Genomic DNA, 22,549 nt, shown 5'->3' with positions numbered 1-22,549 from the left:
GATAGTGGCGTAACTCGCCCGCCGTTTTCTCCCTGTCTTGGTGCATGTGTGTTCGCCTTCTGTCATTCAATGCTCCCACGCAGCTCGCAATTTAACTTTGAACGACCTGTTGACACCAATAGCTAGCGGTTGGAGGTCTTTGGTTAATCCACCCGGAATTGTGGCAAGCCCCGAATTAGTTTGCTTCATTTGAGTTTTGACATTATCGGTGAGATGGGTGCACATGGAGTCGCAATAGGGACGGAGATTTGTGGAAAAAGCCATCCTGTCTCTTGATCTTAACTTCTTTCAGCCACTCACTCATCTACTCCTCGTCCAGCCAGCACTTTGGGGTACCCTTGATGATGACACCGGCCGGAAACCTTTCTTTTGGCAAAGTCTGCTATTTGAAAATGACCAGTTTGAAATCCGCTTCGTAAGCATGTCTATTTACAGGTGCCATTTTGCGGTCCTTCTGCACACACCATCATATGTTAAAGCACAAGTATTACTCCGCGAGGCTCCTCACTACGGTAGCCGTAATGCTCCAACAAACCATCAAGCAGTGCGGCTACGTAGCGTACCAAAGTTGTACTAAAACATTTTGACAGATTTTTGAAGATCGGTTCGAGGTCAGTAAGCACAACCAGAATTAATACATAAGGCGCACCGTCGATTTTTGAGAAAATTCAAGGATTTTAACTGCGGCTTATAGTCCGAAAATACGATACTCATTTTGCCACTTTTGTATGTGTCCTTACCTGGCTCATGTGGTCAACTTTCTGTTTCCGAACTGCCTCAGCCATTGTGTAAAACTGATGTCAGTAGTTTGAACAATTCAGCAGAAGAAGGATGCTTCATTGATTTAATCAGCCCATGGTGGCTTTGCCGAGTGTGACTCATACAGTAAAACCATGACAGGGCAAGTATCGACAGCAGACCTGAGCAAAGTATGGCCTGTGGGCCACGTGTGTCCTGCCCTTGTTTGCCCTCGCAGTCTTTATGAAGTGAAAATAAGATGTAAAAATATGCAGTCCTTTTATTTTGAAAGTGGTAGTTTTAGGGCTAGGCAATAATTCAATATCAATATGTATCATGATAGACACATGATCGTGACACGTTTGATAAAATGTTTGATAGAATAGAAAAAAAAAAGACCGGTGACTCTGCAAGGCATTCTGCTACAACAGAGGCTGTAGGACTCACCTCATTTATCTTTTTGCCAGGTCCATGTATACAGTCATTTATATATATACTATTTTTGGCACCCCTTCGGTTTTTCCATCCATCCATCCATTTTCTGAGCCGCTTATCCTCACTAGGGTCGCAGGCGCGCTGGAGCCTATCCCAGCTGTCATCGGGCAGGAGGCGGGGTACACCCTGAACTGGTTGCCAGCCAATCGCAGCCCTTCGGTTTTTGCATAACCTATAATGTCTTCAGAAATAAATGGAAATGTACCAAATTTATATCATCATGATCTTTTAATTGGAGGTCCAAAGTAATTTAACAAAGAAAATAGTTTTTCTCAACTTATACACTGTAATTTCAAAGCAAAAAAAGAAAAACAGAAAACAACATGTGCAGCAATATTGACACCCCTCCTGAATATTTGGTTGCACACCCTTTGGCAGCGATGACAGCCTCAAAATGTTTATTGTATCCCTCTCTTAAGCTTTTTGCACTTCTCCGATGCTATTCTCTCCCGCTCTTCCTTTGCAATTTGTTCAAGCTCTTGAACATTTGCAGGGTTCCTTTCCCTAATGGCAGATTTCAGCTCCTCCCAAAATGTTCAATTGGATTGGGATCAGGACTCATTTTAAAGCAGTCAATTTTTGCCATTTCAACCATTCCTGTGTGCTTTTGGATGTGTGCTTTGGTCTTTCTGTTGCTAGAGGAAGCATGAGCTTCACCTCACTTCAAGTTTTCTTACATTGGGAAAGACTTTTCGCTCTAAAACCGCTTGATAATATTCTTGTTTCATGATACCTGTAATACAGTCAAGGCCTCCAGTACCAGATGGAGCAAAGCATTATGGATTCTCCACCATGTTTGACTGTTGGCTGGGGGTTGTTTTCCTTCAAGGTTTCATTGTGCCGTCTGTAAACATACTGTTTGTGTGCATTGCTGAAAAGCTCTTTCTTATTCATTTGTCCATAAATTATCATTTACTCTTTTGTATCTATCACAAGTTCTCTATAAAAACATTTTTTTTCCAATTGATTCATTTTCTTCAGCAGATATTCCACAATTAGTACTTAAACTTCATGAGTGAATGACTGTATACAGCATAAGTACAAGCTAGGAAGAGAATTGAGATCGACCTTGCACTGAAACAAAAAAACAAACAAACAAAAAGCAAGCATGACAGCGGGTGAAGAAATTCTTGACAAGGGAAGGTAACATCACTAGTTTGGCAGTGGCTATGGATATGGCCTCATTTATTGTATAATCGCATCTGCTCTCATCCATTAAAGTACAGCACCGTCTTAAGCCAAGACAGTCAAGCCAGCCGCCACAATGATTGTTCATACTGTAATGCCCTTGCAAGTGGTCAAGGATGAACAGACTTTCCAATGCAATTCCAGTCGCTTTATTGAACCAGCGGTAACACAGGACATCACATACTATACTCTATGAACTGCTGTATGCCACAATTCACACCAGTCACGTCTTTAGACTCCATCCATCCATCCATTTTCTACTGCTTATCCGGGTCGGGTCGCGGGGGCAGTAGCTTTAGCAGCGACGCCCAGACTTCCCTCTCCCCAGCCACTTCATCCAGCTCTTCCGGGGGGATCCAGAGGCGTTCCCAGGCCAGCCGAAGGACGTAGTCTCTCCAGCGTGTCCTGGGTCGTCCCCGGGGTCTCCTCCCGGTGGGACGTGCCCGGAACACCTCACCAGGGAGGCGTCCGGGAGGCATCCGAATCAGATGCCCCAGCCACCTCATCTGGCTCCTCTCAATGCGGCGGAGCAGCGGCTCTACTATGAGATCCTCCCGGATGACCGAGCTTCTCACCCTATCTCTAAGGGAGAGTCCGGACACCCTGCGGAGGAAACTCATTTCGGCCGCTTGTATCCGGGATCTTGTTCTTTCGGTCACGACCCACAGCTCATGACCATAGGTGAGGGTAGGAACGAAGATCGAACGGTAAATTGAGAGCTTCACCTTTCGGCTTAGCTCCTTCTTTACCACAACGGACCGATACAAAGTCTGCATCACTGCAGAAGCTGCACCGATCCACCTGTCGATTTCCCGTTCCATTCTTCCCTCACTCGTGAACAAGACCCCAAGATACTTGAACTCCTCCACTTGGGGCAGGATCTCATCCCTGACCTGGAGAGGGCATGCCACCCTTTTCAGACTGAGGACCATGGTCTCAGATTTGGAGGTGCTGATTCTCATCCCAGCCGCTTCACACTCGGCTGCGAACAGCTCCAGTGAGAGTTGGAGCTCACGGCTTGATGAAGCCAACAGAACCACATCATCAGCAAAAAGCAGAGATGCAATACTGAGGCCACCAAACCGGACCCCTCTACGCCTCGGCTGCGCCTAGAAATTCTGTCCATAAAAGTTATGAACAGAATCAGCGACAAAGGGCAGCCTTGGCGGAGTCCAACCCTCACCGGGAACGAGTCCGACTTACTGCCGGATATGCGGACCAAACTCTGACTCCGGTCGTACAGGGACCGAACAGCCCATATCAGGGGGTTCTGTACCCCATACTCCCGAAGCACCCTCCACAGGACTCCCCGAGGGACATGGTCGAACGCCTTCTCCAAGTCCACAAAACACATGTAGACTGGTTGGGGCGAACTCCCATGCACCCTCAAGGACCCTGCCGAGGGTGTAGAGCTGGTCCACTGTTCCACGGCCAGGACGAAAACCACACTGCTCCTCCTGAATCTGAGATTCGACTTCCCGACGGACCCTCCTCTCCAGCACCCCTGAATAAACCTTACCAGGGAGGCTGAGCAGTGTGATCCCCCTGTAGTTGGAACACACCCTCCGGTCCCCCTTCTTAAAAAGGGGGACCACCACCCCAGTCTGCCAATCCAGAGGCACTGTCCCCGATGTCCACGCGATGTTGCAGAGGCGTGTCAACCAGGACAGCCCCACAACATCCAGAGCCTTTGGGAACTCCGGGTGAATCTCATCCACCCCCGGGGCCCTCCCACCGAGGAGCTTTTTGACTACCTCGGTGACCTCAAACCCAGAGATAGGAGAGCCCACCTCAGAGAATCCACACTCTGCTTCTTAATGGGAAGGCGTGTCGGTGGATTTGAGGAGGTCTTCGAAGTATTCTCCCCACCGACTCACAATGTCCCGAGTCGAGGTCAGCAGCGCCCCATCCCGTTGGATGGTGGACCAGAATTTCCTTGAAGCCGTCCGGAAGTCTTTCTCCATCGCCTCACCGAACTCCTCCCGATTTTGCTTCAGCGACCACCAGAGCTGCATTCCGCTTGGCCAGCCGGTATCCATCAGCTGCCTCAGGAGTCCCACAGGCCAAAAAGGCCCGATAGGACTCCTTCTTCAGCTTGACAGCATCCCTCACCATTGGTGTCCACCAACGGGTTCGGGGATTGCCGCCACGACAGGCACCGACCACCTTACGGCCACAGCTCCGGTCGGCCACCTCAGCAATGGAGGCGCGGAACATGGTCCACTCGGACTCGATATCCCCCGCTTCCCCCGGAACATGAGCAAAGTTCTGTCGGAGGTGGGAGTTGAAACTCCTTCTGACAGGGGATTCTGCCAGACGTTCCCAGCAGACCCTCACAATACGTTTGGGCCTGCCACGTCGGACCAGCATCTTCCCCCACCATCGGAGCCAACTCACCACCAAGTGGTGATCAGTTGACAGCTGCGCCCCTCTCTTCACCCGAGTGTCCAAGACATGCGGCCGCAAGTCCGATGACACGACCACAAAGTCGATCATCGAACTGCGACCTAGGGTGTCCTGGTGCCAAGTGCACGTGTGGACACCCTTATGCTTGAACATGGTGTTTGTTATGGACAATCCGTGACGAGCACAGAAGTCCAATAACAGAACACCGCTCGTGTTCTGAGCGGGGGGGCCGTTCCTCCCAATCACGTCCTTCCAGGTCTCACTGTCATTGCCCACGTGAGCATTGAAGTCCCCCAACAGAACAATGGAGTCCCCAATGGGAGCGCTCTCCAGCCCCCCCTCCAAGGACTCCAAAAAGGGTGGGTACTCTGAACTGGTGTTTGGTGCATAGGCACAAACAACAGTCAGGACCTGTCCCCCCACCCGAAGGCGGAGGGAGGCTACCCTCTCGTCCACCAGGGTGAACCCCAACGTACAGGCGCCGAGCCGGGGGGCAATAAGTATACCCACACCTGCTCGGTGCCTCTCACCGTGGGAGACTCCAGAGTGGAAGAGAGTCCAACCCCTCTCGAGAGGACTGGTACCAGAGCCCAAGCTGTGTGTGGAGGCGAGTCCGACTATATCTAGTCGGAACTTCTCGACCTCACACACCAGCTCGGGCTCCTTCCCTGCCAGAGAGGTGACATTCCACGTCCCAAGAGCCAGCTTCTGTAGCCGGGGATCAGATCGCCAAGGTCCCCGCCTTCGGTCCCCGCCCAGCTCACACATATGGCCCCTCCCACAGGTGGTGAGCCTATGGGAAGGGGGACCCACGTTACCCTTTCGGGCTGTGCCCGGCCGGGCCCCATGGGTGGAGGCCCGGCCACCAGGCACTCGCCCTCGAGCCCCACCACCAGGCCTGGCTCCAGTGGGGGGCCCCGGTGACCCGCGTCCGGGCAAGGGAAAACGAAGTCCATTGTTTGTTGTCATCATTAGGGTCTTTGAGCCGTGCCGCAAATGGATTATTAAACAAAAATAAATAAATAAATCAGGCATAATAGTAGTGTTGTCCTCTTTTTAAATGATAATGATTACATTTTAAAATAAAATTATGTAAATTCATCCTTTTTTTACCCTTTAGGTCATTATTTTGAATAGAAAAAAACCCTAAAAACAACATATTTATCGACTGATATGAAATACTTATATCATGATACATTTTTTCAGTCATTTTAGAGAGCACAAGTGATTTTGCAGACGTATGTGTGCGCGACATAATACGTGTACAACTGTACATTTCAACTGCTACGACTTCAGGGTGAGTTAAATAAACGGGTTCCCTTAAATTATCAGGGTGATCATTTTAGTTTCTGTACCTCAGTAATGTTTGTTTGCCTCTTCCACTAGCAAAGTACGAAACCCTCTTTTAAATATGAAAAATTACATGGGGTCGCATCCCCTTCCTCGTCACTTGCCCTAATGAAGTGACCTAATGAAGTGCTCGTTTGTCACCATGAAAGAAGAAAAAAAACCCGAATGTTGTGCTGATGTAGTTTGATTTGCTTGCGGTCAGTAAAATATCAACGATTGTTATAGTCCTGTAGTTTTCACCAAAGCATGAGTGGTAGTGAACTAACATGAGGTAATAGGTTAATAGGTCGCTAACTTTACCATGAGTCTATTAGTATACATTGAACTCATGTAGTGACGTAGATGAATTTGCTTGAATAATACTACTCATGTTGTTCAGTGAAATATGCAGTGTCTTGAGTAATCTTTTGAAAAATGCAGTAATTTTCAGATCAAGCAAAATAAAGCCTCTATTCATTGATTGGTGATTGTGTTGCATGTTGTTTCTATAGTTCAACTAGATTTTTAAAAAGAGCCGCTGAAACACACATGCTACTTGGTTCTGCTCCATGTGCCTTAGTTTGAATTACAGTGTTTGCATTGTTTGCCAACTTTATCATGGGAAGATCCTGTTTTTATCCATTTGTAAACTGCACGATAGGCTAATGACTACATTTTAAACTGATCTGAATTATAGGGACTCCCACCACACACAAGGTAGGTGAAGATGTCCGCTGTACACAACTGAGGCAGTAGGTCCGAATCACTGCTCCACTCTATATTTGGCATATTATACAAATTATTTTTGCTAGATATTGGTTTCTGGCTTTGTGGTCCAATTTTTCCATGTAAACCAAGGGTTTTTTTTTCTTGCATTTTACCATGACGTCTTTCACTAAAACAACTTTATGGTCACAGTGGATTCTTTTCTAGCTCCTAACATGGAAGATACGTCCATGATGCAGTGCGGCAGACTACATAATCCTGAGCCTTATTGGTCCTGATTATACTGTGGGGCAGCAGTAGCTCATCTTTGAGGACTTGGGCTTTGGAGCGACAAGGTCACGGTTCAAGTCCTGCTGTAGTCAATTTAAAAATGGCCAGTAGTTGTTGGAGTGATGCTAGTCTGTTTCCTAGTGACCTTCGATGTGCCCTAAAGAAAGGTACCATCGCCAGTTTAATAGATTTTGAACGCCCTTTTCACTCTGGCATCTTGTTACATGTGTGATTTGGTCCTGTGTGTAGTGCACAACACAAAATATCCACAGCAGAGCGTAAAAAGAATGTTCCCTGAAGGAATTATAATCATTACGACCACATGAAAAATTTTATGAAATGAAAATAATGATATTTGAGAGTCCCAGCTAGGACTGGCTAATATGAGTTAGCTGTTGGTGCTCATGTCAGCACTCTTAAAAAATTATGCACACTGAAAGTGTAGACATGTTTTTTGGGAATGCTGATTAAATAGTGATAACCTTTTAACATGTGCAGTCTATATATTTAGCTAATTTTAATGGTCGCTTATTATGTTGAGCATTTGTATTTCGTAATTTTAATAACATGCCATATCTACACAAGTAGCAGCTTATTAAAGCAATACAATTTAATGCTTTAGATCAGGGGTGTCATTCCATTTTCTCAAATGGCCCCTTTGGAAAATTAATCGCCCACCTTTGAGCTACAGTAAAGTTGGAGATGGGCTGATAACTACAAGAACCAATGCACAATTACCAGGCGAGGGCACAGTTTCTAACATTTTGCAGAAAGTAACCCCACGTTGTGATTTGTTAGAACTTCTGCTTGTCATATTAAATATTGTCCTATAACAGTGTTTCTCAAACGTTTTACACCAAGTACCATGCTAAAGATATTTAGCGCTCCAAGCGTAGTAGGCCTAAGTCACCGGTGTCAAACTCAAGGCTCGGGGGCCAGATTCAACCCGCCACATGATTTTATGTGGCCCGCAAAGGCAAAATCATGTCAACTTCCATGATTCTTGTTAAAATCTGTACCAAGATTTCAAATTGTCATATATCATTATTGATAACGTTAAGATATTGTAAGCATTTTTGTGTTACCAAACATTAATAATAGTTGAAAAACCCTTTACCCTTGATTTCTGATTCCAAAACTAGTTCATACATTCTGTGTGTAAATATGATGAGGCGATTCAAGATTTTTATGGTTTCACAGTCAAACCGTAACTACAGTGTGGCCAGCGACAAAAATGAGTTTGACACCCCTAGCCCTATGTGTTCCCCCCAGAAAATGAAGCAGAAGTTTTATTCCTAAAAAATTGACTTTACACTGATCTGATCGGATTGATCTGTATCAGCTGACAATTAGCGTTTTATGCTTTGTCATAATCCGATCAATGACGTCATTGATCGGCTCTGCAAAAGACATTTACTCTGCGTTGCCATCGTGTACAGTATATTTGAATCCAAAAGCTAGTTTATTTTTTGCCTTGTTGTGTGTCTTTTGACGTAGTACCGTAAATATCTGAGTGCCAATAGTTATTTAAAAAACAACAACAAACAAACAAAAAAACATGGCGGCGGTGTGGGACAGACAACACGTCTGAGACAGACAACACGTAATGCCTGGATCAGACTACAACATAAATTTGGTCTTTCACGATTGCGCGTGATGTCGGACTACTGCAATAAGCTCTTGTGTTCCGATACCACCGCATCCTGTCTTTTATGATAACTGGGCTTTATCTTCTCAACTCAAACGCGACCAGATACACTCGTTACAAGGGCAATGACAACAACAATAGATCGTGCAAATTTATTGTGTGTGTGTGGGGTGGGGGGGGGGGGGGGGGGGGGGGGGGGAGAGAGAGGATAAAATAAGGCAAAACGTGTGTTGGTCATCACCGATGCTCGGGAGAGGATGTTCATTCAAGGATTGCTCGAGGTATGTTCACGTACTTTTAATACGATACGACTTGTAAGCAGGAAACAAAACGTTATGTAGCCTAGCAAGCTAGCACTAATGGTTGTACGTAAACATCCTCGGCATTATTTCGAATCATGCTCTAAAGTTTTGGTGTGTGTGTGAGAAGTTATTTAATTACAATAAGGTAATTCAATGACAGTAAGTTAGCACCCATTATTTGTGTCATGTTGTAATGTTGGTTTGACCTGACTGATTAGAATACATGACCTGACTAGAGCAGTGATTTCCAACCATTTTGGAGCGAAGGCACATATTTTACAATTGGGAAAATCTCACGGCACACCAACAAACAGAAATGTCACAAAAAGTGATGCACAATAATTACTGTATGTACTTCCTGCCATCTAATAGAAGAGCATTTATTTGTTGTCTCTCACTATGCCTCACTGGCATAAAGAGAGGAACAAAGATACATTTCTTGTCAATTAATAATTTTTTGAGCAGCTAAGTAAAATGTGATAATTTCCCACGGTGCACCTGAAGATCGCTCATGGCACGTGTGTCACGGCACACTAGTTGGGAATCATTGGACTAGAGAATACTTTTGAAGATACAGTACACAAGTATATATAGTAAATGAACAAGTTATTTAAATAGATACACTGCTCCATCTTGTGATCGGTTATCGTTTTTTTTTAAAACTCGATCGGCCCCAAAAATCCTGATCGTGTAAAGCCTACTAAAAAGATATAGTAAGGAGTGCAAGACACTGTAACATTATCTAGTTTGAATAGTAATATTACTCTCAAATAGTGGTTCTCAAAGTTTTTCCAGGAATATAAAACAACTGGACTTAATATTGATGAATAATGTATTTATCTTTTAAACATTTAAACATGCAGTATATGCGTATCTTCAAGTAAAAATTCTCACTGTATCCTAAACTTCAATATCTGCCATCTGAAAAAGCGCATGCAAGAGAACCATTTCTCCAACAGTTACACTGAAAAAAAGTACTTTGAATTTACATTCCAAACCAACATTTACATTGGTTACACATGATTAAAATGTTAAACTTAAAGATATTAATTTCAGGGAAAAGAGGGGAAAATTACTTCTGTTTACCACATTTTAATCATGTGCAACCAAACATTTAGTACTTATTTTAATGTAGGTTGTTTGGATTGACTGCTTGCAGTGTGTTTTGTTATGGCATGGCATTTGAGATGCGATGATTTCATGCCTTCATTGCATTTGGCCACATATCACATACTGCAGATTGCAATCTTACTCTCTCCTGCTCCAAATAAACCCACATTTTATGTAGTTAGAGACTTTACACCGATCTGATTGGTGTTATCGGTATCGGCCGATAATTAGCATTTTATGCTGTTCGGCTTTCATGTCATAAGTCGCCGATCCGATCAATGACATCATCGATCGTTTATTTTTAGCCTTGTCACGTGTCTTGTTGCGCAGTACTGTAACTATCTGACAGCCAATTAAGTTTTTCCCATCTTGTCGGTAAAAAAACACGTCATCGGTGTAGGACTATTTTTTTGTCGCAGACAAACAACACGTACGTTATTTGCAGTCTGTGCACAACTGAAGTACGTTGTGGGGAACGTCATCTAAATGCTTCAGCACAACAAATTTGATCGAGCACCTGAAGAATGTACACGAGGAGCATGCCGCGTTCAATCAACGCAGCGCGGGGGGGAAAACAAACAAAAAAAAATCAAACGGACGCAAACTCTGGACAACACCCGTCCATATAGCTGGGACTGTGAGAAAGTTAGAGTAAGCATGTCATAAACGGTATATATTAAAGTAATTTAATTGCAATAAAGTAATTTAATTACAGTAAGTTAGCACCCATTATTTGTGTCATGTTGTAATGTTGATTTGACCTAAATTTATCTCAGTGGCCAATCTTTGAATGCCTCCTAGAGGTCATTGGTGTTTTAACTTTTGTCTAAAATGCTAGAGAATAATTTGAGCTGGGACGGCTCCAGCACGCCCGCAATCCTTGAGGATAAGCTGTACAGAAATTGGATGGATGGATGGATTGATGGATACAGTATACAGGGCACAAGTACATAAAATAAATAAAAGTCACATAAATAGACACATTGCTCCATCTTGTGATCGGTTATCATTTATTTTAAACTTGCTGATTGGTGATCGGCCCCAAAAATCCTGATCGTGTAAAGCTTAGTAGTTAGTCATATTTTATTTCTCAGTGGTTGCACCATTCGTTTGCAGCTGCTCAGCAGGGGGTTTCATCGGCGCTCCCACAGAAGCCACACTTGTTCACGTAGTGCTGTCTTTGCTTGGATGAAGAAACCAGGACAAGCAGTGAGCTATCAACAAACTTTTTATTTCAAAACAAATGATTGGTGTCGGTCGTAATCATGTCAAAACAAGATTAAACTAGTACTGTACTGTATTTCCTGTAACCGTCAGTGTCTGAATGGACACACACTTGCTCTCTCCCTGCCCCACGACTCCCCCAGCCAATCACAAATTACACTCGTTTGGTTACCTTCATGGCCTTCCAGAAAATCAGAAATTGCAGAACCTATGAACAATACAACTGCAGTGTTGCAAGTGTGACTATTCAATGATCATTTCCCGTACCACCAGAAGGGGGTCCTACATACCACACTTTAAGAATTACTGGCCTATAACAATGACTCTCACCAGATTAGACCCCTAACCTGTGTAACACTCACACCCGGACCATATGGAGCATTCCTGAGCACTTAACCGACACAGCGGGCACTTGACCACCCACTTGATGGTGTTAATATAATCTGATTTCCTGGTGGTTTCTTAACTCACCTCAGTGAGAAAACCAATTTGTCAGCACATGTGTTAAACTTACAGATACATTAATATTTTGACTCAACATGAAGAATACATTAATATTGTGACTTAACATGAAGAAACAGAAATGTCAACCCCTATGGGAAAGACTCAGTCCACAGTTCTTGGTAAACCCAAAGGTACTGAAGGCCTTCGGAACTCTGTTGTTGAGCTGTTGGTTGTGGCTTCATTTTGGAAGAAAAGCCGATTGCCAAGTCGGTTTTCAAGCGCATGGAGGGCAGTTTTGCGCACTGAGCCAGACAAAAGAAAGTACATGACAGGATCCAAACAGCTGTTAAAGGCAGAGAATAACAGCATGACCTCGTTGATGTGATCTACCACACGGAAGTAGTCACAGGATGCTGTCGCATTAAGCTGGGCGAGAATATAGATGGGCCGAAAGGTGTGGTAGGGACCAAAACAAAGGGTGAACAGGAAGAGGACAAAAAAGGATTTCTTTGCAGTACGTACATATCTTTGTGCATTTGGAAGTTCTGGCTTGTCCCGTGACACTTTTATTAACCGGTAGGCAATCTTGGCATAGGACACCATGAGCATGAGGAAGACGAGCCAGAACAATCCCACCAGCACAACATTAAAGTAGGCTTTCCCTCTGGCGAACCGCCTCTGCTTGAATTGGAAGCATTTGTGGTTGTCCTCTTTGTCCTCCGCAGTAGCAATCATGGGAACCAATGCTACCAGAGACAAGCCCCACAGTGCTCCACATGCCACCCAACTCCACGGCCAACTACACCCCCACAGTCGCATCCCCAAACCTCTCCTCACTCTGCCCTTCCCTTTGAGCCTCAAATAACGATCCAGGCTGATGAGCCCCAGTAGCATGATGCTTATGTACATATTCATGTAGAACAGATTTCCCACCAGTTTGCAGGCCACATGTCCCAGTAGCCAGTGGTTTCCATTAAAGTGGTAGAAGATCCGGAAGGGCAGGCATGCCAGAAGGACCAGGTCTGCCACTGCGCAGTTGATGAGGAACACACACACAGAGTTGCGGCTGGCGTGAACAAAAAGGAATACCCATAAGGCAAAGAGGTTACCCACTAGGCCAAGGAGGAACAAAAGAGAATAGAGAACAGCTAGTAGCAGACGGAGGGCTGCATCATCTAATGAACACACAGTTGGGTTAGAAGTGGTCATAGAGGAGATTAGAATGGGGGATGTGGGAGGAGATGTGGCTGAGAGTGTGAACACATAAATGTGAGCAATCACAGTATGAACTAATAAGGGTGAAAAAGATGAGGCAGCAGAGCTGTTCATTTTGTTTGATGGTTGGCGTCCTCAGGATAGACAAATTTCTGAGGAAATAAAACGCAATTGTTAGATATTAATACCAAACAAAACAACAAAATATTTGTCTTCCTCACAGGCAAGGTTCAGACGCATGTTTGAATCTCAGTTCGGACCTGCCTGTGTAGGGTTTGCATTGTGTCCCTGATTTTCTCATTTAAAAGAGTGGACAAAGAATGTATCTATTACAGCCCCAGAGCCTTGTCGCCTTCAAATGCATCCAGTGCAGATGCCCAGCAAGGAGCAGAGGGCAGGTGAGCATGCGTGTCGAGGCGCGAGACCCCTGCCAGTTTACCACACGCACCACACACCTGGCGGCGGGATGGCTGCCTCCCCAGCCTAGCACCACCAGCAAGAGCTCACCAGAACGTCTCATTTCGCAAGCCTTCCTCATAGCAAAATTAGTGGCCCTTCTCACTTTTTTGGGAGTCATGCTGAGGACTCATTTTCAGCAAAAAAACAGATATCTGAAATATGTGAGGCACATATGTATGCTGTATGAGAGAAAGCACATCTGAGCGTTCTGGGTGGATGTTGTGACCGGAAGCGTAGTTCTTGACTAAAGCAATATATGTCTGAAAATTTGGTTCAGAAACCGATTTTTTTGTGAATAGGGGCACTCGTGGACCGAGGTTCCACTCTACTGATAGGCATCTACACCCCCTGGTAAAAATTATGGAATCACCGCTCCTGGAGGAAAATCATTTCAATGTTTAATTTTGGGGGGGGGGAAGCTAATTATGGATGTTCCACAAAACAAATTTTATTCAAAATACCATCCTTCTGTCTTTAAGAAACACAAAAAAGCAAGAAAGAAAATTATAGTCACAATTTTTTTTTAGAGCAAGTAGAGGAACAAATATGGAATCGCTCGTACTCTGAGGAAACAATTTATGGAATCATGCAAAACAAGCTACACTACACCACTAGTACTTTGTTCCACCAACTCTGGCTTTTATAACAGCTTGAAATCGCTGAGGCATGGACTTAACCAGTGATAAACAGTGTTTATCATAAATCTGCCTCCAACTTGCTCTGATTGCAGTTACCAGCTCAGCTTTGCAGGTTGGATCCTTGTCATTAACCATTTTCTTTAATTCCCACCTAGGGGTGTGCGATATGGGCAAATAGAAATATCTCGATACTTTTTTATTTCATGATAACGATAATTTGACTATATTCTATAAAGAAACAGTGTAAATCTCTATTTGCCTCCCAGGACATTGCACAAGACACAACATATCACACAAATTTAACAATAACTTCAAGTTATGTCCAGGCTGTATACAGGAGAATATGCCAAATCAGGTTTGCATAATAGTATTTTAGTTGAGCAGATTTCCCCATCTTTTCTTTAGCAGAAGTTGTGTATGGATGCCTGGATGGATATTCATCCTGTGAGGGAAATTAGATTTACTAGCTTCATAAAGTTTTAAAACCTTCCCACATGACTGGATGTTTTTTTTTTTTTTATGTAGAATGAAATGGAAAAAAGATCAAACTTCACACATGCACACACTCGTAATTTTGAAATGATGATATGTGATGTCACGACCGTAAGTAAAGTAAAGCAGTAGGAGATGGGATAGTGAAATACAATGTTTACTTACAAACAGCGTGCGGCAGGAGTAGGGCTGTGCTAGCAAGCTCCTCCGTTAGCCTCACCAGCTGTCGGGATGACTATGAGAGTGTACAGTTTTCTTTGTAAATGTTATCCAAAATGAATAAATTCTCCAGTGAATATTTGATCGAAACATTGCCATCCATTCTCTTCGTTTCGCTTTTAAACTGGCCGCATTTGGGAAGCCACCACGTACATCGGTGGCACTGTGTCATTTTCATGTTGGCCAACAAAAAAATATACATTGAAGTCAATTCACCACCTGTTAAGCTGCTAAACTCCTGAAAAAGTTCATCGGCCCACTAGTTTGAGAGCGAGAGTTTAATTTGCTTGCCACTGAGTCACCTGACTGAATCATGTCTGCTGATTTGGCAAATGAGGACTTTCATGTGCTTTTTTTCCTCCTCATATGCCGTCCATACACCCGTTCGGTTGTTTTCTTTTAGAGACAGTATGAATACTCAATAACGTAAAATTGCACATCGTTGAAGCAACGTTCACGATTATATCAAAGGCAATATATATTGCCCACCCGTATTCCCACCATAGATTTTGGATTGGATTGAGATCTAGACTATTTGCAGGCCATTGCATTGACATTATACATCTTTCTTGAAGCAAGTTTTTTACAGTTTTTGCTCTATGGCAAGATGCATTATAATCTTGAAAAAATCTCCTCGCCAATCGATAGAATAAAAAAAGTGTCCAAAATCTCGAAGTAAACTTGTGCCTTTATTGAAGATATAATGACTGCCATCCATCTCTTCTGTTCCTTTACCTGACATGCATCAATGACTGTCGAAATGTGCACGTTTCCTTCAGGTAGTCATCTGAACAGCACCAAACAAAAGTTTCAGCATCATCTCCTTGCCCAATGCAGATTGGCGGCTCATCACTGAATATCACTTTCATCCAGTCATGGGATTGCTTTTCTTTAGCCCAGTGGAGCCTTGTTTTTTTTCTGTTTATGTGTTAAGGATGGCTTTTGTTTGGCTTTTCTGTATGTAAATCCCATTACCTTTAGGCGGTTTCTTACAGTTCGGTCGCAGACGTTTACTTCAGTTCACGCCGATTTGTACTTCATTTGTTTTGCTGTGCATTTTCTATTTTCAAGACAAATTGCTTTCAGTTTTCTATTTTGACGCTTTGTTTTCCTTGGTCTACCACAACGCTTCCCTTTTACAACCTTCCCATTTTGTGTGTAATTGGTCCAGATTTTAGACAGTGCTGACGAGGAACAACCAACATATTTTGCAACATTCCATGATGTTTACCTTGTTAAATAAGTTGTATAATTCTCTCCTTTGATTCAACTGACATCTGTCATCTTACAGCCATGATTCATGTCAATCCACATGGTGCAACAGGTCTCTAAGGTGTGAGCAGTCTTATTTCACTGCTGACTAATTAGCAGATTCAATCTGATGTATGTTTGTTTTAGAACTGAGAATTACAAGCTGATTCCATAATTGTTTCTTCAGAATTGAGCAATTCCATATTTCTTTTAAAAATTGTGACTGACAATTGTCTTTTTTTGTTTTTTTTCTTAAAGCCAGAAGGGTGGTATTTTGAATAAAACATTTTGTGAAACATCCGTGATTTGCCTTTTTTTTCGCTAAAATAAACAAACTAATAAATAAATAAATTAATTATAAATAAATTAATCATCCTCCAGGAGCGGTGATTCCATAATTTTTGCTAAGGGTTGTACTGTAGATGTGACTGTGAATGATTGCCTGTCACTCCTTGCCTGATGATTGACTGGCGATTAGTCCAGGATGACAGCTACTGTATGTGAGGCTCCAGTTTCCCTTGGACTCGAAACAGAACAGCGGGTATAGAAAATAGATGGACTGAAACATATCTTGGATAAATGTTAGCGGTCACTAATCTGTATTTAGCAGATGTTTAAAAACATGTCATGTTCAGAAATATTACAGTTGTGTAAGAGGATCCACATAATCATTATTTCTTTTGTATTTAAACAGCATTTTTGTGTAAAAGGAACATGTGGTTCCACACACATCCTTTCCACACACATTCTTCGTCGTACTTACCATCAGGGCTTTTTCTGTTGGGAAAGTCCAAAGCAACGTGAGCGCGTAGGTCTATTGTGCTTTCCTCCAAACACCTTAAATATACAGGAATAGATGTGTTGAAAGGTAACTGAATAAAATAACTTTTCTTACTACGTTTTGTTATATGGACCTTTCACTTCACTTGCTCATTGTCCCAGTGAATTCTGCACTTGTTGCATTTTCTCTTATCTCTCTGGCTGCCTGTCACATTCAATCCTTCTGGAGGTCCTTCTTTTTACTCTTGGTGCAGTGACTGTGAGTTTGAAGCAATGATTGTGACGGAGGGCTGTCTGTGTTCCCCTCTTTTTTTCTCATGCTGTGTGACACAGCTAACCATCTTCACGCCCCACCATTTCAGTAAATGGTGAGCTTTGGTTCCAGAGTATAACCCCAATTCCAATGAAGTTGGGACGTTGTGTTAAACATAAATAAAAACAGAATACAATGATTTGCAAATAATGTTCACCCTATATTTAATTTAATACACCACAAAGACAAGATATTTAATGTTCAAATTGATAAACGTTTTATTGCTTTTAGCAAATAATCATTAACTTAGAATTTTATGGCTCAAAAGCCAGCATCTGTGATGGTATGGGGCTGTGTTAGTGCCAATGGCATGGGTAAGTGACACATCTGTGAAGGCACCATAAATGCTGAAAGGTACATACAGGTTTTGGAGAAACATATGCTGCCATCCAAGGAACACCTTTTTCATGGACGCCCCTGCTTATTTCACCAAGACAAACCAAGCCACATTCTGCACGTGTTACAACAGCGTGGCTTCGTAGTAAAAGAGTGTGGGTACTGGACTGGCCTGCATGCAGTCCAGACCTGTCTCCCATAGAAAATGTGCGGCGCATTATGAAGTGTAAAATACGACAACGGAGACCCCGGACTGTTGAACAGCTGAAGCTATACATCAAGCAAGAATGGGAAAGAAATTTTTTTTTTCAACTTTTTTGGAACGTGTTGCAGCCATAAAATTCTAAGTTAATGATTATTTGCTAAAAGCAATAAAACGTTTATCAATTTGAACATTAAATATCTTGTCTTTGTGGTGTATTCAATTAAATATAGCTTGAACAGGATTTGCAAATCATTGTATTCTGTTTTTATTTATGTTTAACACAATGTCCCAACTTCATTGGAACTGGGGTTGTATTTACCAGCCTTGTGTTCTGGTCAAAGTTGTCAATTATTATTATTTTTTTAAAATTATAAATAGTTGTTTGTCCATGCGGATGAGCTATGACATCCTAATTTTCTTATCCCCCCCCCAACATTTGATACATGTATTAATGGGGAACATATGAGAATGTCAGTGATGACAGAGGGTGGCAATGAAGGTTGCCAGGTTGATACCTGCACACAGAGTATGATCAAGACACATTTGACTGGACCTTGTTTCTGTGCTGTTTTGTGTCTGTGTGTAGCCCCACTGTGTGCTACTGGCCTCGAAGGAGAATTCTGCTCCAGTCAAACTCGGCGGCTTTGGAGTGGCAATACAACTGGGAGAGTCGGGCCTGGTTGCTGGAGGTACACAGTACACACACACTAAGTTATAACCTGCGGAGAGCATCCACTTTTTCTTTTAGCCTGTCACTTTCATGAAAGGTGTTTCTTCACACTGGCTGCTCTTTTCAGGTCGTGTTGGCACTCCCCACTTCATGGCTCCGGAGGTTGTCAAGAGAGAGCCATACGGCAAGCCAGTGGATGTGTGGGGATGCGGGGTGATCCTCTTCATCCTCCTTTCTGGCTGCCTGCCGTTCTATGGCACAAAGGATCGCCTTTTTGAGGCCATCATCAAGGGAAAATATAAGGTAGGATTTTTTTTGTGGCCTAATATGTATTCCTCTTTGGACTGTATTGAATTGAAATCTTTTGTCTTTAAGAACAGAAATCATCCTCTGACTGTGAGAGTAGAACACACTGAGCTGTTATCTATTTTTCCTGCATGACTAATCTGTCGCAGATGCAGTCACAGCAGGAAGTCTGTATTCTTCTGTCCCTCTGCCTGCCAATAGCCATGTTGGTTCTAGATTAACACTGCAGTTTAGAGCTTCATAAATAGTTGAGGGACTGGAGACCTAAACTCTAGTGACCTATAACAGCTCCAATGACAATGCTGATCTTTATGTGCAACTATTGTCCAGATGAATCCCCGCCAGTGGGCCCACATCTCAGAGAGTGCCAAAGACCTAGTGAGACGCATGTTAATGCTGGACCCTGCAGAAAGGATCACCGTTTACGAGGCTCTCAACCACCCCTGGCTGAAGGCAAAATTTAATAATTTACATTGAACCACAGTTGTGTCATGTGTGCATACACTAACATTGTCTGTATTGGGAAAGGAGAGGGACAGGTATGCCTACAAGATCCACCTTCCTGAAACGGTGGAACAGCTCAGGAAATTCAACGCCAGGAGGAAGCTGAAGGTCAGCACCGTGTGATGCGTATTCATCTTTGTGAATCAAAGAAAACGGAAAGAGCAGATGCGTCCCATCCTCCTCCACTTTGCCTCATCACTGACTTTACAAGCTTTGCTGTTTACTTGCTGTGTCTTAGGGTGCAGTGTTGGCTGCTGTGTCAAGCCACAAGTTTAATTCCTACTATGGTGACCCTCCTGAGGAGCTTCATGACTTTTCAGATGACCCAACCGCCTCAGGTGAATGTCACATTGACACTGTGGACTCTAAATGCAGTTGGAATTTCTCTAAGAACCACAAACTAAAGTATCTTTAAACAAAAAGACACTCATTTCAGAGGCTTTCTTAATGTAATAAATGTTTGTCTTGACCCAAAGGTCTGCATAGACAAAATATTCTCAAGCATCCAAACCAAGTTGTTCAGGGCTCTACACTAACCTTTTCACCGCCAACACGATTTGGTCCCACTCCCTTATATTTGTGTGTGTGCGCGCGCGCTGTTCATAATAACGAGACCACACTCTCGCTTCAGAACTGGAGAGCAGGTGGAGGAGATTGACTAAAGCAGTGAAAAAGAGCGACTTTCAACCACCATGTTTTATAAGTGAGACTTTTAGAACCAGAATTAAAACAGGCACTCGTGCAAGTGCGACCAAATGAAATTTTTTACTCGTGCGCACTGAAAAAAGGGTGGCATATGTGACCATTTTTCACTGTCTCGAGCCTTGTTATTGATGTTTCAGGCCAGTTTGTCAAGAATTGAATTGTGGTTTCTATATTTCTATGACCACAAGCTGTCTGGTTAGAACTTCCTGTTTTTGAACTTCCTGAAATAGTATTAGTCGCACATTCCTGTTTCAACCAAATAGTCTCACTTCCTTATTTAAGAGAGCTGTAGACGCATTAGTCTATCTCAGCTCTTGGAAATGATCTGTCAAACACAACAGAAAATTGGAAAAAAGATAAAATAATTTGGAATGCAATTTCTTAAATGTTAAATGCTAACTTAAATATCAAATTAATAAGCTTGATGCGTTTCCTACTGTGTTGAATGTGAGTCATCCAGTAGTGGTTCCTGCTTGATTTGTTGCAGGCGTCGGTCGTAGACATACTCGGTCGTAGACATACTCCTCGCCTTAAGTGCATGCTTGCAGGCTCTTTTTTTTTTTTTTTTTTTTGCTTTTGCTGATATTACTTTTCTTCTTTTCTGCTGCTGCTTTTTCTGTCATCATCATGGCCTCCATACTCCTCTCCAGAGACTTTCCTGCCATTGTGAAATCTAACTCTTGTGAAACTGTTTCTTTTAAGTTCCTAATGCCAGTCTCTTTTCTTGTGCTTTGCTGCTCTTAGGACTGCTAGCTGCAGAAAGTATGTACACTTGCCCCTACATTTAGAACCTTGATTGCTTTGTCCTCATGACTCCTGTCCCTTTTTAGTTGCATTTGTGTTAAAAGGTTCCTGTCCTTGGCTCCCTTATCCCCCTTCAAAAAAAGCCCTTAAATGAATTTGTGCATTTCTCCAAAAACCTGCATCCCCTTAAGATGACAAAAAACATAGATGTTGAGGATGAGCAATATACATACAGTAGTTGGTTTTTGAGATTTTTAATACAGTTTACAATGTAAGAATATTCAAGACAGCGATATGTTATAGTTCCCTCTCTGTGAATGTGCTGCTCCTTGCAACCATCCACTGTGTGACTTTGTGAGCTGACTTTCTTCTCATCTACTGATGCCACTGCTACTGTTTCTCTGGTTTTGCTGCATGTGTGGGCCATGCAGCAGGTACTTCGGTTTAAATAGTTGAATGTTTACCTGTTTTTGTGGTTGTGACTTTGCCTGTACTGTGATTGTGCATTTGCCCTCTTTGCCTGTTTGCTGTTGTGTTTTTGTTTCTGTGGGTACATGTACCATGACCAGTGTTTGCATTTTGTGCGATGTTGAATGTTTAGAGAGACCGCTCAGTGTAATTATCAGGGCGTTTGGCGTCCAGTTGATATTTGTGTGGCTAACCTGTTTGTTTGTGCATACTCAGGGGCAGTGTCACAGGTTTTGGACAGTCTCGAGGAGATTCATGCTTTGACAGACTGTAGTGAAAAAGATATGGACTTTCTCCACAGTGTCTTCCAGGATCAAAATCTTCACACCCTGTTAGATGTGAGTCGACCTTCCTAAGCCTAATGTTTCCTACTACACGGGATCATCTGTGGTGCACGTAGTGCTCTGGGCCTGTGGCCGCTGAGTTGCAGCCTTTGGTGGCCACAGCCGGATTATGTTTCGCCCCTCCTCGTCGCCCACGACGCGAGTGTCTGACGGGCGTTCGGCATGTACTCTAACCACTGTTTGTCTGGGATCGGGCCGTGGGGTGGCTGATCTGTGCGGTTTGTTATTGCCTCGCTACGCAACGTGGGGGCAGACGACAGAGACGTAGCACAAAACACATTACACTTCAGGGAAGATCTGTATTTTTGAGCGTTATGGGCATACTTTGATGGCTAACGGCACGCTACTGGTAGAACTGGGTACATTCAGAATGAGGAAATGACAATTCAGCCAAATGGCCACAGCTTGGAATAAGGGCGCTTTATATAGTGGGGGACGGAAAGTATACGCCCAAACCTCTTGATAGTGTTTAAACCCGCCGACAAAAGCAGAAAAATGTATGTGAAAAAGAGTCTTTAGCCATATCTCAACAATTCAGTACTATATTGTTCTCAGTGTTTGCACGTTTTCAGCACTTATCCTCAAACTTATTAAATGCATTTAAACAAAGCAAGGATTTGCGTTTTGGTGCACTTTAAATGCTTTATGTGAAAAAAAATGTGTCTCCAATCTTGACTGAAAGTTATGTCTGTTCTTGTTTTGGTCAAATAGTCTTCATTTCTTTGTGGGAGGTCAGCGGACGCCAGTTACCCATGCTTTTGATTACATTGTGCTGCTGTTGGCTTTTGCAGTTGTACGACAAAATTAACACCAGGTCGTCTCCACAAATTCGAAATCCTCCTAGTGATGGAGTGCAGAGAGCCAAAGAGGTGAGCTTTATACAACCCTAAGATAATGAACAATTCAAGTGTTGTTGTGTGTCAATACTATTAATCTTGGCTTTATAATTTTTGCTCAAGGTACTGGAGACAATCTCTTGTTATCAAGACAACATAGAGGCCAAGGAGCTCAGAAGGATCC

General features: G+C 43.2%; 2 protein-coding genes across 10 annotated transcripts in view; one reads left to right on the top strand and one right to left on the bottom strand.

Annotated features, from left to right (window-relative positions):
• LOC133410396 (peripheral plasma membrane protein CASK) overlaps nucleotides 1-22,549 on the top strand; it is an 80,018-nt gene that overhangs the window by 30,596 nt on the left and 26,873 nt on the right. For 4 of the 9 annotated variants that reach the window (XM_061691587.1, XM_061691577.1, XM_061691568.1 and 1 more), the window contains exons 6-14: nucleotides 18,375-18,477; nucleotides 18,586-18,761; nucleotides 19,095-19,217; nucleotides 19,293-19,376; nucleotides 19,507-19,606; nucleotides 20,718-20,735; nucleotides 21,402-21,523; nucleotides 22,321-22,398; nucleotides 22,489-22,549. The exon at nucleotides 22,489-22,549 is cut by the window's right edge and continues 20 nt beyond it. In XM_061691587.1, the coding sequence (XP_061547571.1) occupies nucleotides 18,375-18,477; nucleotides 18,586-18,761; nucleotides 19,095-19,217; nucleotides 19,293-19,376; nucleotides 19,507-19,606; nucleotides 20,718-20,735; nucleotides 21,402-21,523; nucleotides 22,321-22,398; nucleotides 22,489-22,549 (865 nt within the window). Of the gene's footprint in view, nucleotides 1-18,374; nucleotides 18,478-18,585; nucleotides 18,762-19,094; nucleotides 19,218-19,292; nucleotides 19,377-19,506; nucleotides 19,607-20,717; nucleotides 20,736-21,398; nucleotides 21,524-22,320; nucleotides 22,399-22,488 lie in introns of all 9 variants that reach the window. The other 5 variants (XM_061691595.1, XM_061691604.1, XM_061691551.1 and 2 more) reach the window with 2 other exon arrangements.
• LOC133410434 (probable G-protein coupled receptor 34) lies at nucleotides 11,471-16,954 on the bottom strand. The gene is made up of 2 exons (XM_061691617.1): nucleotides 16,918-16,954; nucleotides 11,471-13,247 (listed from the first exon to the last, which is right to left on the bottom strand). The coding sequence occupies exon 2, from the start codon at nucleotides 13,207-13,209 to the stop codon at nucleotides 12,043-12,045; it is 1,167 nt and encodes a 388-aa protein (XP_061547601.1). The 5' UTR covers nucleotides 13,210-13,247; nucleotides 16,918-16,954; the 3' UTR covers nucleotides 11,471-12,042.

This window comes from Phycodurus eques, chromosome 1 (assembly GCF_024500275.1).
Source record: "Phycodurus eques isolate BA_2022a chromosome 1, UOR_Pequ_1.1, whole genome shotgun sequence".
Lineage (NCBI taxonomy): Eukaryota > Metazoa > Chordata > Actinopteri > Syngnathiformes > Syngnathidae > Phycodurus > Phycodurus eques.
The sequence above is the reverse complement of the archived record's forward strand: the minus strand, read 5'-3'. Positions and strand labels throughout refer to the sequence as shown.

What these genes read in the sequence shown, in the direction of transcription:
- LOC133410434 (XM_061691617.1), bottom strand. Translation starts at nt 13,209, where the DNA reads ATGAACAGCTCTGCTGCCTCATCTTTTTCACCCTTATTAGTTCATACT.